The sequence below is a fragment of the Loxodonta africana genome, chromosome 22, assembly GCF_030014295.1.
Source record: "Loxodonta africana isolate mLoxAfr1 chromosome 22, mLoxAfr1.hap2, whole genome shotgun sequence".
Classification (NCBI taxonomy): domain Eukaryota; kingdom Metazoa; phylum Chordata; class Mammalia; order Proboscidea; family Elephantidae; genus Loxodonta; species Loxodonta africana.
This window is the reverse complement of record NC_087363.1, coordinates 39,200,562-39,213,715: the sequence shown is the minus strand read 5'-3', so window position 1 is coordinate 39,213,715 and position 13,154 is coordinate 39,200,562. Positions and strand designations below refer to the sequence as shown.

The 13,154-nt window shown below is 45.7% G+C and overlaps 1 protein-coding gene across 2 annotated transcripts in view; it reads left to right on the top strand.

The window, feature by feature from the left end:
* The window catches only part of CAND2 (cullin associated and neddylation dissociated 2 (putative)), a 43,256-nt gene that overhangs the window by 28,108 nt on the left and 1,994 nt on the right, over positions 1-13,154 (top strand). The window contains exons 9-12 of one of the 2 annotated variants that reach the window (XM_010589956.3): positions 617-712; positions 7,199-7,296; positions 8,459-8,623; positions 10,771-10,878. In XM_010589956.3, coding sequence (XP_010588258.2) covers positions 617-712; positions 7,199-7,296; positions 8,459-8,623; positions 10,771-10,878 — 467 coding nt within the window. Of the gene's footprint in view, positions 1-616; positions 713-7,126; positions 7,297-8,458; positions 8,624-10,770; positions 10,879-13,154 lie in introns of both variants that reach the window. The other variant, XM_064274858.1, reaches the window with a different exon arrangement.

The following is a 13,154-nucleotide window of genomic DNA, read 5'->3' as shown; positions in this document are numbered from 1 at the left end:
GGGCATATCCTGATTTCTTTCTTTCACCATTAAGGGAAGTTCCTTTCCCTTCCTTTCTTCAGCTTCTCCATTTGGAAAGCAAACAGCAAAGCAAAATGGCGTTCTCCATCCTCAAGCCTTCGGGATGATCTGAATTCCGGGGGAGGTTTCCCTTGGCCTTCAGCTCTCCCTGTTTGAAGAATGCGGGCCAGAGGGGTAGGGCATCCGGGGCTTGATTCAGCTGTTGAATTTTGGATCTGTTGGATAACCTTAGACATAAACTTAACCTATGTGGCTCTTGTGTCCTCATATGTGAAATAGATGTTAATCACCTTTCCCTCCTAGTGTCACCCAAAGGATGAGTTGAGGTGATACGTCTGACAAGTGTAGTGCAGCCCCCAGGCCTGAGCGAGAGCCTGTCTTTGGATTGACCACCATCTTAGGTTATCTGTCCCCCGTTTGCATCCTGCAGCATGGTTACCCAGAATGGACAGTCTTACTCTCTCAACTGCACCAGGAAGACCTTAGGGTAGACTCAAGGCTGCCGAGGGAAACAGTATCATGGACCTTCTCATAGATGGGGAGGGTGGCCAGAACGGGTCCCTGCCCTCGCCACGTGCTTGCTTTCGTCATTCAGGCCGGCCGCACACCCGGAGCACCGTCATCACAGCCGTGAAATTCCTCATCTCGGACCAGCCCCATCCCATTGACCCCCTCCTGAAGAGCTACATTGGTGAGCACCTCCCCCGCACCCCCAGCTGCAACCAGCTCTGTCCAGTTTGCCCCACCCAACCCTGGAGCTTGAGCAGATTTTTCTTACACATTAGCCAAGAGGAATTGGAAGCCCAGGAGGCCACTCCACCTGCATGATGGGCTGTGGAGGCCAGTTCTTAGGTCAGAGGTTTCAGATCCAGTACTGCCAGTGAATGTCTCGGGAGCCTGGCATGGCCTTTCCCACCTCTGAGCCTGTGTCCTGATCTGTAAAATGGGAATATGAAACCCTTATCTGCATCTTCTAGGGTTGGAGTTGAGGGTGGGACCCCATGGGCTACTGAGGGCAAGCATGGCTCTGGGACGTGGGAAACAACCAACATCACGCATGCTTCAGCAGTTACCAAATTGGGTGACTTCACGGAGGTGCTACATGGGGGCCACGAGAGCAGCTCCCTGATCTTCCCCTGTCTCAGGACCTTCTCGTTGGAAGGATGATGAGCCTTTCCTGGGACTCTGCAGTGCCAGGCTCCTCTTTAGAGAAGCAGAGCCCTTGTCCTTTCAGGCCCCCAAGCCGCACCAGGTCTCTCTCCTCATCTAGGCAGGGGTGGAGAGCTCTGGAGTCAGCCAGCCTCAGGTCCACATCCTGGCCTACCATACCCTGGCCGTGTGAGTATGGACCGGTCATCTCATCTCCTGGCCTTGCTCTCCTCAGCCATAAAGTGCGGGTGCTGATCCCCACCTGCTGGGGGCAGTTGTATGAGACCAAGGCATTAGATATGGTTGCACTCTGAATTGGAGAATGAATATGTCCAGAAAGTATAGCAGTATTGTCAGCAGCAACTTGGTCCTGTGTCCTGATCCAGCATGCCTGTACCACTCCTAGCCCTGTTTCCTCCGTCTTGATCAAGCTGCCCAAAGTGGGCACCCAGGGGCCTCCATCTGGGCTCTTCGGTTTTGCCTTTGTATGTCTGAGCCGTAGTATCTGAGCTCATTGTGTATCAAGCATCATGCTAGGCCCTTTAATATGTCTCATCACAGTTAATCCTCCCAGCCCCCTGGGTGGCGTGGAGGGCTGACCTTGTTTTATAAATGAGAAAACTAAGGCTCAGGGAAGAGATCTGAACTTGGGTCTTACTGGTTCCCTACAGCTGTGTTCTCACAGAGAGTGGGACGTCTGGGAGCTAGTGTGACGCAGTAAAAAGGGTGCAGAGGCTGCCAGCCCTGCATATAAATCCTTCTCTGGGGGGTAATTTATATCCTTCTCAGTGCATTGCATTGGGAGGCACAGGGTAGCAGATTGTCCCCTGACTAGTGATGGCAAGTTTGGTCACTTGGGTAAAGTCTGCCAAGTTTCTCCACTCTAAAGTTACTCTTTTTCCTTTGGGATAAGTATTTTTGAGGCAATGTAAATACCGAATTCCTCTCAAATTTCTACTGCCCACTAGGCTTAGCATCCATTGATGTTTCTTGCCTGAATCAGCGATGAGTGTGATAGCTGCCAGATGGTGATTTTCTAATGCCACCATTCCATCCGTATTTTTTAGTTTGCATTCTACTCTAAGGAAGAACATTTCCTTCTCCCCCGTTTTTAATTTCTTAGTTAATTTATTTATGTCATTACGGACACATGGATTCCTAATGTTCAGTGGAGTATAATGTTTCTGCCCGTATTCCTTTTGGTGCTCTAGATTGTCTCAGATTTGGGCAGTGGGAGTCTTTCATGCTGCTTCATGTGTTCTGTTAACATCATTCTATTCTGTTGGGTTCTGTTCAGCATATCCTTACTTTTTATGCCAAAAAGTCCCAAAACAGTTAAACGGGGAAAAGACAGTCTTTTTAACAAATGGTGCTGGCATAACTGGATATCCATCTGCAAATAAATGAAACAAGACCCATACCTCACTCCGTGCACAAAAACAAGCTCAAAATGGATCAAAGACCTAAATATAAAATCTAAAACGATAAAGATCATGGAAGAAAAAATAGGGACAACGTTAGGAGCCCTAATACATGGCATAAACAGTATACAAAACATTACCAACAATGTGGAAGAAAAACTAGATAACTGGGAGCTCCTGAAAATCAAACACCTATGCTCATCCAAAGACTTCACCAAAAGAGTAGAAAGATTACCTACAGACTGGTAAAAAGTTTCCAGCTATGACATTTCTGATCAGCGCTTGCTCTCTAAAATTTACATGATACTGCAAAAACTCAACTGCAAAAAACCAAAAAACCCAATTAAAAAATGGGCAAAAGATGTGAACAGACACTTCACTAAAGAAGACATTTAGGTAGCTAACAGATACATAAGGAAATGCTCACTATCATTAGTCATTAGAGAAATGCAAATCAAAACTACAGTGAGATTCCATGTCACTCCAACAAAGCTGGTATTAATCCAAGAAACAAAACAATAAATGTTGGAGAGGCTGTGGAGAAATTGGAACACTTATACACTGCTGGTGGGAAGGCAAAATGGTACAACCACTTTGGAAATCAATTTGGCGGTTCCTTAAAAAGCTAGAAATAGAACTACAGTATGATCCAGCAATCCCAGTCCTTGGAATGTATCCTAGAGAAATAAGAGCCTTTACACGAACAGGCATATGCACACCCATGTTCATTGCAGCACTGTTTACAATACCAAAAAGATGGAAGCAACCAAGGTGCCCATCAACAGATGAATGGATAAATAAATTATGGTATATTCACACAATGGAATACTACTACGCATCGATAAAGAACAGTGATGAATCTATGAATCATTTCATAACATGGAGGAACCTGGAAGGCATTATGCTCGGTGAAATTAGTTGCAAAAGGACAAATATTGTTTAAGACCACTATTATAAGAACTCGAGATATAGTTTAAATGGAGAAGAAAATATTCTTTGAGGGTTACTAGAGTGGGGAGGGAGGAAGGGTAGAAGAGGGGTATTCATTAATTAGATAGTAGATAAGAACTACTTTAGGTGACGAGACAACACACAGTACAGGTGAGGTCAGCACAACTGGACTAAACCAAAAGCAAAGAAGTTTCCGTAATAAACTGAAAGCTTCGAAGGCCAGCATAGCAGGGGTGGGGGTTTAGAGACCATGGTTTCAGGGGACATCTAAGTCAATTGGCATAATAAAATCTATTAAGAAAACATTCTGTATCCCACCTTGGAGAAGGGCGTCTGGGATCTTAAACGCTAGCAAGCAGCCATCTAAGATTCATCAATTGATCTCAACCCACCTGGATCAAAGGAGAATGAAGAACACCAAGGACACAAGGTAGTTATGAGCCCAAGAGACAGAAAGGGCCACATAAACTGGAGACCACATCAGCCTGAGACCAGAAGAGCTAGATGGTACCTGGCTACAACCAATGACTGCCCTGACAGGGAACACAACAGAGAACCCCTGAGGGAGCAGGAGAGCAGTGGGATGCAGACCCCAAATTCTCGTAAAAAGGCCAGGCTTAATGGTCTGACTGAGACTTAGAAGGACCCCGGTGGTCATGGCCCCCACACTTTCTGTTTGCCCAAGACAGGAACCATTCCCAAAGCCAACTCTTCAGACATGGATTGGACTGGACAATGTGTTGGAGAGGGATGCTGGTGAGGAGTGAGCTTCTTGGATCAGGTGGACACTTGAGACTATGTTGGCATCTCCTCCCTGGAGGGGAGATCAGAGGGCAGAGGCGGTTAGAAGCTGGTGAAATGGACAGGAAAGGAGAGAGCGGAGGGAGAGAGTGGGCTGTCTGATTAGGGGGAGAGCAATTGGGAGTATGTAGCAAGGTGTATCACTATGAGTCAGAATTGACAGCACTGGGTTTGGTTTTTTTTTTGTTTTAGCAAGGTGTATATAAGTTTTTGTATGAGAGACTGACTTAATTTGTGAACTTTCACTTAAAGCACAATAGAAAAAAAAACAAACCCGCTGCTGTCGAGTCACTTTCGACTCATGGCAACCGTATAGGACACAGTAGAACTGCCCCGTAGAGTTTCCAAGGAGTGCCTGGCAGATTCAAGCTGCTGACCTTTTGGTTAGCAGCCATAGCACTTAACCACTAAGCTACCAGAGTTTCCTAAAGCACAATAAAAATTAAAAAAAAAAAAAAGTCAAAAAGGAAGGATATGCTGAACAGAACACAACAGAATAGAATGATATTAATAGAACATACAAAGCAGCATGAACCTTTTCTGCCCCATCCCTGGAATCAACCATTTCTCCAAGAAACCTTAATTCCTTTCATTGGAGAACGGTATTAGAAACCAGGATCTGGGCACCAGGTGTGCTCATTGGTACAGGGGTGCCGTTGCTTCTAGGCCCCCTCAGCAGACAGAGCTAGGGGAGCATGTGTGTATGTGTAGTATGTATGTATGTTCACGGACAGATACATGCACATATGATTATACTTATTCACTGTCTTAGTCATCTAGTGCTGTTCTAACAGAAATACCACAAGTGGGTGGTTTTAACAAACAGAAGTTTATTTTCTCACAGTTTAGGAGACTAAAAGTCTGAATTCAGGGCACTGGCTCTAGGGGAAGGCTTTCTCTCTCTGAGGGAAGGTCCTTGTCTTTTTTCAGTTTTTTTTTCTTGGCAGTCATGTGGCCTGGCATCTATCTTCCCCCATCTCTCTTTGCTAATCTGCTCTTTTAAATCTCAAAAGGTGATTGGCTTAAAACACCCTATACTGATAAGGCCTTGTTAACATAACAAAGAAAATCCATTTCCAAATGAGATTACAACCACAAGTATAGGGGTTAAGGTGTACAACACATATTTTTGGTGGACACAGTTCAGTCCTTAATACACACTCATACACATCTATGCGTCTGTCTAGAAAACTGAGTTCATAGCTACCTACTATTCCAGTCTAGCACCACAGGGTTCATTCTAGCCTCATCCCTTTCCATACCTGTAACTCCCTTCTCTTACAGTGAGACACTCAGCTCCCATTAGCTACAAGACATTTATTTGCTTAACCCTAGAATGGGGAGCATTGGTTTTTCAATGGTAGAATTCTCACCTTCCATGCGGAAGACCTGGATTTGACTCCCAGGAAGTGTACCTCAAGTGCAGCCACCGTCCGTCTGTCAGTACAGGCTTGCATGTTGCTGAACAGGTGTCAGTGGCACTTCTAGACCAAGATGGACTAGGAAGAAAGACCTGATGATCTACTTCCGAAAATCAGCCAGTGAAAACCCTGCGACTCACAGTGGTCGAGTCCACAACTGATTATGGAGATGGTGCGGGATGAGGCAGCGTTTTGTTCCTTTGTGCATGGGGTCACCATGAGGTGGGGGGCCAACTTGAGGGCCACTAACAACAACCCTAGAGTACACAGAGAGGAGTTTGCCTTTATCTCTGTGAAAAGAAATCAGTGTTTGTTTATAGTTCTTTTTGTCTTTCACCTGAGGACATCTAGTCAAAATACTTCACGAGCCCTGATGGCAGCAGTGGTTAAGAGCTCCGCTGCTAACCAAAAGGTCAAATCCACCAGCTGCTCCTTGGAAACCGTATAGGGCAGTTCTACTCTGTCCTATAGGGCCACTGTGAGTCAGAATCAACTCAACGGAACGAGTTTTTGGTTGTTGTTTTTGTTGGGGTTGTTTCTCCCTTCATAACCTGTTGGTCATGTTAATCATTTGAAATATGGTTAGGTATTTTTAGAGACCCCCATCCTTGATTTTATTTATTTTTTGAATATATAAAATATTATAAACTACACATGAAAAGTATAGTGCTCAGAGGGGTGCCATGTGACTTTGTGTCTAACTTCAGGAACCTCGTGTGTAACAGCATCAAGTTAACATTATGGAGTCCTTGCCCTGTGTGAAGGAGCCGTGGTGGTACAGTGGTTAAGCATGTGGCTGCTAACCAAAAAGCTGGCACTTCGAACCCATCCGCTTCTCCGTGGGAGAAAGATGTGGCAGTCTGCTGCCATAAAAATTTACAGCCTTGGAAACCCTATGGGGCAGTTCTGCTCTGTCCTATAGTGTCCCTATGAGTCAGAATCAACACGATGGCAGTGTTTTTTTGTATGTTTGTTTGCTCTGCCCTATGGGAGGCATTCTGAGGTGTGCTTTATATATGTTACCTCATTTTTAATCCTAAAAACAGCCCTACAGGGCAGGTAGCCTCATTACCCTCATTTTACGGGTGAAGACATTGAGTCTCCCCAAGGTTCCATGGTTAGTAAGCGATAAAGCTTGGATTTGATCACAGGCTGTACTTGACTCTGTATTCTTACACTGACTTTGAAGGGTTGTTGTTCCTGGCATAGAGTAGGGCTCAGAAAAACGTCCTCTCCCCTCCTCCCCTCATTCAGCCAGTCTACCCAGCTCATTAACCAGATAGGTACTTGAGGTGTAAGGCAGAGGGCTGTTGGGTTTGCTTTGGCTGTGCCGTCCTCACACTCCTTCTCATCCTCTGCCAGGAGAGTTCATGGAGAGCCTGCAGGACCCGGACCTGAATGTGCGCCGGGCCACGCTGGCTTTCTTCAACTCAGCCGTGCACAACAAGCCCTCGCTTATCCGGGACCTGCTGGACGACATCCTGCCACTGCTCTACCAGGAGACGAAGGTCCGCCGGGACCTCATCCGGGAGGTGAGGCCAGGCAGGAGTGGACCCGGAGGCCTGGGTGTAAGTCCAGCTGCTCTGTTAGGAACCCAGGGTGCTACCGCCTCATGTGCCTGACTGGTAGAGCTGTGGTGAGGATTAGGTTAAAGCTCATCAGAGCAGGTGGCAGGCCAAACGGCCTAGACCAAGTCCTGTCCTCCACTTCCTAGCTGTGTGACCCCGGCCAGGGCAGCCTGATCTACTCTGCACCTCAGTTTCTCCTCCTCGGCAAAACAAGGATCAAAATAGTGTCTGCATCATAAGGTTGTTGTAAAGATTCAATGAGGTGAGTCCTCTGAATGCTCAGAGCTGCTCTGGGCATATGGTCAGGCTCACTGTGGTTAGTACTCTACATTCGACAGGGGTTCCTTGAGCTCCCACCCTGTGCCGAGTGCCAGGACTCAGAGATGAATCAGACATGGTTTCTGCCACCAAGGAGCTCATGGCCTCCAGGGGGAGGCAGACACCTAATGCTGCTAATTAATTTATTTAGAGTCCGTTTTGTGAAATAAGGATTTTAAGGGGCAGAGATAAAAGGTGATTTAGCAGTTAAATTATTCCACAATGTAATAAAAAGATCTGTACTACCTGGCATTACTGAGGAGGAAGTGACTCTGTTTAGAGAGGTTTGAAAAGTTTCCCCAAAAGGGGCACCTCAGTTGGGCTCTGAGGAATGAGTAGGAGTTTACCATTAAGAGTATAGCCTGGTGATTCAAAGCATGGATTTTAGAGTCAGAGAGATCTCTTTTTTTGTTTTTGTTCTCCCAGTTCAACAATTTCTACATGTGTAATTCAGTGACATTGATTACATTCTTTAAATTGTGGAATCACTCTTGCTATCTTTTTCCAAATTATTCTACCACCTTTAACATAAACTCAGTGGCCCCTCCAGAAAAATTCCCCTGTATGCCTCCTTCCCATACCTAAACCCCAGAAAACCAAACCCATGGCCATTGAGTCAATTCTGATTCATAGCGATCTTCTAGGACAAAGTGGAACTTCCCAATAGGGTTTCCAAGGAGCAGCTGGTGGATTTGAACTGCTGACCTTTTGGTTAGCAGCCAAGCTCTTCACCACTGTGCCACCAGGGCTCCAGAGTCCCACCCCTAGTAACCACTGATAATCCTTGGTTTCTATATATACGCTGCAGGTGGAGATGGGGCCCTTTAAGCACGCAGTGGATGATGGGCTCGATGTGCGGAAGGCAGCCTTTGAGTGCATGTACTCACTGCTGGAGAGCTGCCTGGGCCAACTGGACATCTGCGAGTTCTTGAACCATGTGGAGGACGGGTTGAAGGACCACTATGATATCCGGGTAGGACCAAGCCCCTGTGCCCACCCTGGACCCAGGGTTAGGGCCCACTGGTCCCACTGCTTGCTTGTCCCCTACTCCCAACCCCTGACACCCCCTTGAAAACAGCTCCCTTGTTCTTTTCCAATAGGAACAGGAACCCAAGGCTCACAACCCTTTGGTGGAGTCACACTGGGCAACCTCTGTTGAGGCTGGCTTGGCAATGACTGAAAATTCTCAGACACATCCTTTGACCCAGCAGTTCTACCTCTATGAACATAGCCTATGGCCTGACTCCTCCACCTGTTCACAGTCTATGTACAAGATTGTCCTTCATGACTTTCTGTGGAACAGGGAGAATCTGGCAGCTGCCTCAGGGTCCACATCTAGGGAACTGGCCCCATAACCTGGGTGCCTCCGATGGAGGAGTGCTCTGCAGCATTAAAAACAGCAAGTGGTTCTTTGTGTACTGACGCAGAAAGATCACCAAGACCCACTGCTGAATGATAAAAGCGAGTTGCAGAACAGCCTGGCAGTTTGAACCATTTTATTACCTGTGGGAGTGAGGCAGGGGTGGGAGTGGCTGCAGGGGAGACTTAGGTTTCATTTTATGTCCTTCTCTATTTTTTTATATATATATAAAATGAGCCTGGATCACTTTTTATAATGAAAAGCCAATTTAAAATAATCAAAAGTAATGCTTATCTTAAAAGACTCAAACAGTACAAAAGTGAAAAAAAAAAAAAAAACGAGTAATAATTACCCGAGGTCCCTGGGTGAGCAGTTCGTGCTTGACTACTAAACCAGAAGGTTGATGGTTCAAACCCACCTAGGCTTGGCAATCTGCTTGCATAAAGATTACAGTCAAGAAAACCCTATAGAGCAGTTCTACCCTGTAACACATGGGGTCACGTTGAGTCAGGATCAATTTGGTAGCAATAAAAAAAAAAAAAAGCAATAGGTTTAGTTAATAATCACCTTAAACCGTTCCTCCACCATTACTGTAAACCTGACTATGTTTCCTGGGATCATGCACATAATATTCATTAATATACTTAGTCAGCCACTTGTTAGTGAGTGCCAGGTGTTTACCAGTACTGGGGACAGAGGTAAATGGAACAGGCAGGCTCTTGGCTCTCAAAGCCTTGGAGATACGTGTATATATATTTATTTTACAGAAGTGAGGTAACAATCATATATACTATTTTGTCCCCTGATTTTTAAAACTTGTTTGTCACACTTATTTCACTTAGCATAACGTTTTCAAGGTTCATCCATGTCGTGGCGTGTATCAGAATTTCTTTTCTCTTTATAGCTGAATGATAGTCCATTGTATGTATGTATGTATGTACCACATTTTATTTATCCATTTATCCATTAATGGACACTTGGGTTGTTTCTGCCTTTTGGTATTGTGGATAATGCTGCTATGAACGTTGGTGTACACATATCTGAGTCCCTGTTTCCATTCTTCTGGGTATGTACCTAAGAATGGAATTGCTGGGTATGAGATCATTTTGTGTTTAACTTTTTGAGGAACCAAAACTGTTTTCCACAGTGACACCATTTTATATTCTCACCAACAATGTGTGGAGTTCCAATTTCTCTCTATCTTTGCCAACACTTACTAGTTTTCAGTTTCCATTTTTCTGATAATAGGCATCCTAGTGGGGGTGAACTGGTATCTCATTGTGGTTTTGATTTGCATTTCACTGATGACTAATGATGTTGAGTATTTTTGCATGTGCTTTTTTATTGGCCATTTGAATACCTTCTTTGGAGAAATGTCTAAAGTCTTTTGTCTGTTTTTCAATTGAGCTGTTTGTCTTCTTATTGTTGAGTTGTAGGAGTTTATATATTCTGGGTATCCAGTATATGATTTCCAATTATTTCCTGCCATCCTGTATGTTGACTTTCACTTTCTTCATATCTGATCCTCCTCAGGACAGCCAAGTATAGTTGGCAAAGTAGGTGTTACTACCCACATTTTATGGATGAAGAAACTGAGACCCAGAGTGGGAACAGCTTGGGCAGGGCCCTGGTGGGAACTTGTAGTGGAGGTTGGACTTGAACTCCAAGCTTGGGGTCCAGAGCTTGTGCTTTTCCCCTGGGTCTGCTCCATGTGGTCCTGGGCCGCTTCACTAAGAATGCATTTCTTTCCTCCCGGCTAGATGTTGACCTTCATCATGCTTGCACGGCTGGCTACCCTGTGTCCTGCTCCCGTCCTACAGAGGGTGGACCGGCTCATCGAGCCACTCAGGGCCACCTGCACTGCCAAGGTAAGCCCCTTGCCTAACCCTGGCCCAGGTACCTGGAGCACCTGCCAGAGCCTCTGCAGATTCAGTTACCACTTACTGAGCCCCTTCTGCAATGCATACAGGATGTGTGTGAAGGGCTTCATTTCATTAGGCCCTGTTGTGGGGTGCTGTCGAGTTGATTCCCACTCAAAGTGACCACATACGCCAGAATAGAACTGCCCCAAAGGTTTTTCTTGGCTGTAATCTTTATAGGGGCAGATAGTCAGCTCTTTTCTCTCACAGAGCTGCTGGTGGAATAGAACCAATGACTTTTCAGTTAGCAGCCAAGTGCTTAACTATTGCGCTACCAAGGCTCCATACTGTGGTCCTACAAAGTGCTTATTCTTCTTCCCATTGTATGCACATGGGAAGAGAGGCTCAGAGAGGTTACATTATTGACCAAGCTAGTAAATTGCAGAGCTGGGCCCAGCTGTCGCTTTCATTCATTATACTTCCAGGGTGCCAGGTCCTGTATGAAGTACTAGGGATACATAATGAGTTCTAGGGGTACATAGTGGGTCCCCTCTTCTCCATCTGTTCACATCCTAGTTGGGAAGCTGGGACAGACTCTTAGAAAGATGCAAAGGATCAATGGATTGATAGAGGGCAAAGTTGCTGCTAGAATTGAGTATCTCAGGGGTCCAGGGGAGGGATCTGGGGTGGGCGGAAGGCCTCGTGGGAAGCTGCAGTGTTGGGAACAGACCCTGGCATACCCGGCATTGCCTTGTGAATGCCTGTTGACTGAAAGAGCTGATTAGGGCTTTGAAAGGGCAGGTATTAACTAAAAAGAGGGCAGAGTGTTTTAGATCGGGTCTTAAGGAGGAGAGAGACCCTTACAGCAGTGGTTTTCAAGTAGCAAAACCTCCCCCCGCCCCCACCCCCGCCTCTGCCTATGAACTCTTGTGTGGATACAACAGTTAAAATTGTTTGTTTGTTCATGGAAACCTACATCATAGTTTCTAACACTTGCTTAGTGTCAAGTCAGTCAAAGGAAGTAACGATTCTACAAGGCCATTGCCATTTCAACAGTCTCAGGAGCCAAGTCATTTCTAGCTTGCTTTGTGCCATTTGGCATCGAGAAAAGGCCACTTTCCACGGAGAAGGAGCTGCACGTGCCCCAGAGCAGCTTTGTCCTGAGGCCACACGGAAGCCTCTGTCAGGCGGCTCGGAGGAAGGACTGGATGGTTTCCATTCATTCAAACTGGGCATAGGATACATCTCAGTGTGGGTATTATTGCTTTAATGAATTTGAGAAATGGGTTTTAGAATGTTGATGTCAACATTCTAAACTAAGTGTTTGGGGAGTGTCTGCACTACCTCTGCTCGCCTAGATTTCCAGACAGCTTGAAGGTCACTGCCATGGCAGTGGTAACAGCTAACATAGTCTGAGAGCCTGCTGTTTGTGAGTGCAGGCGCCCTGGTGGTGCAGGGGTTATACCCTTGGCTAACTGAAAGGTCGGCAGTTCGAACCCACCAGCTGCTCTGTGGGAGAAAGATGTGGCAGTCAGCTTCTTTAAAGATTATAGCTTTGGAAATCCTATAGGACAGCTCTGCTGGGTCCTATAGGGTCACTGTGAGTTGAAATCGACTTAACGACAGTGGGTTTGGTTTGGTTTTTGGTGATGAATGTTGACACCCTCAGGGCCACAGTTCCTTAGCCAGAGTTCTGAAACCTCTGAAGCTTTGCAAACCAAAAGCTCTTTAGTAACTTGTTTGGCAGCACGACTTGAACTGGCATGAGGCTGTTTATGATCTTTCTTTCCCTCTTATTATGACTGTAATAGTCATACATTTTTTTTATACATTTAGTGGGGGAAACACTAATGTATTTGATTACAGGGTACTGTACCAGACCCCATTGGGAGTGTTGTCTGCACAGTATTATCTTTCTAAAGTCCAAAAAATCCTGAATTCCAGAACACACCTGGCCTTAAGGGTTTCAGAGAAGGGAGTATGGACCTGTAATAAGTCGTTTAATCTTTGTAAAAACCCTATAAGGAGGGGGATCTTATTATACATATTTTATAGATGGGAAAATGAGGCCCAAGGAAGTGACTACCTGAAGTCATAGATCACTGAAGAGGCAAAAGGGACAAATGCCATTTGAACTGATGATTGTCCAGCCCCAATGTCAGCTTCTTATCCGCTACACTAGACTCTATGGAAAGAGCCCAGGTGTTGTCTGGTCTACTTACGGAAGGCCTTAGCCCCAGTATAAGGACCTTGGACTTTATTCCATAAGCAGTGGGAGGACTACT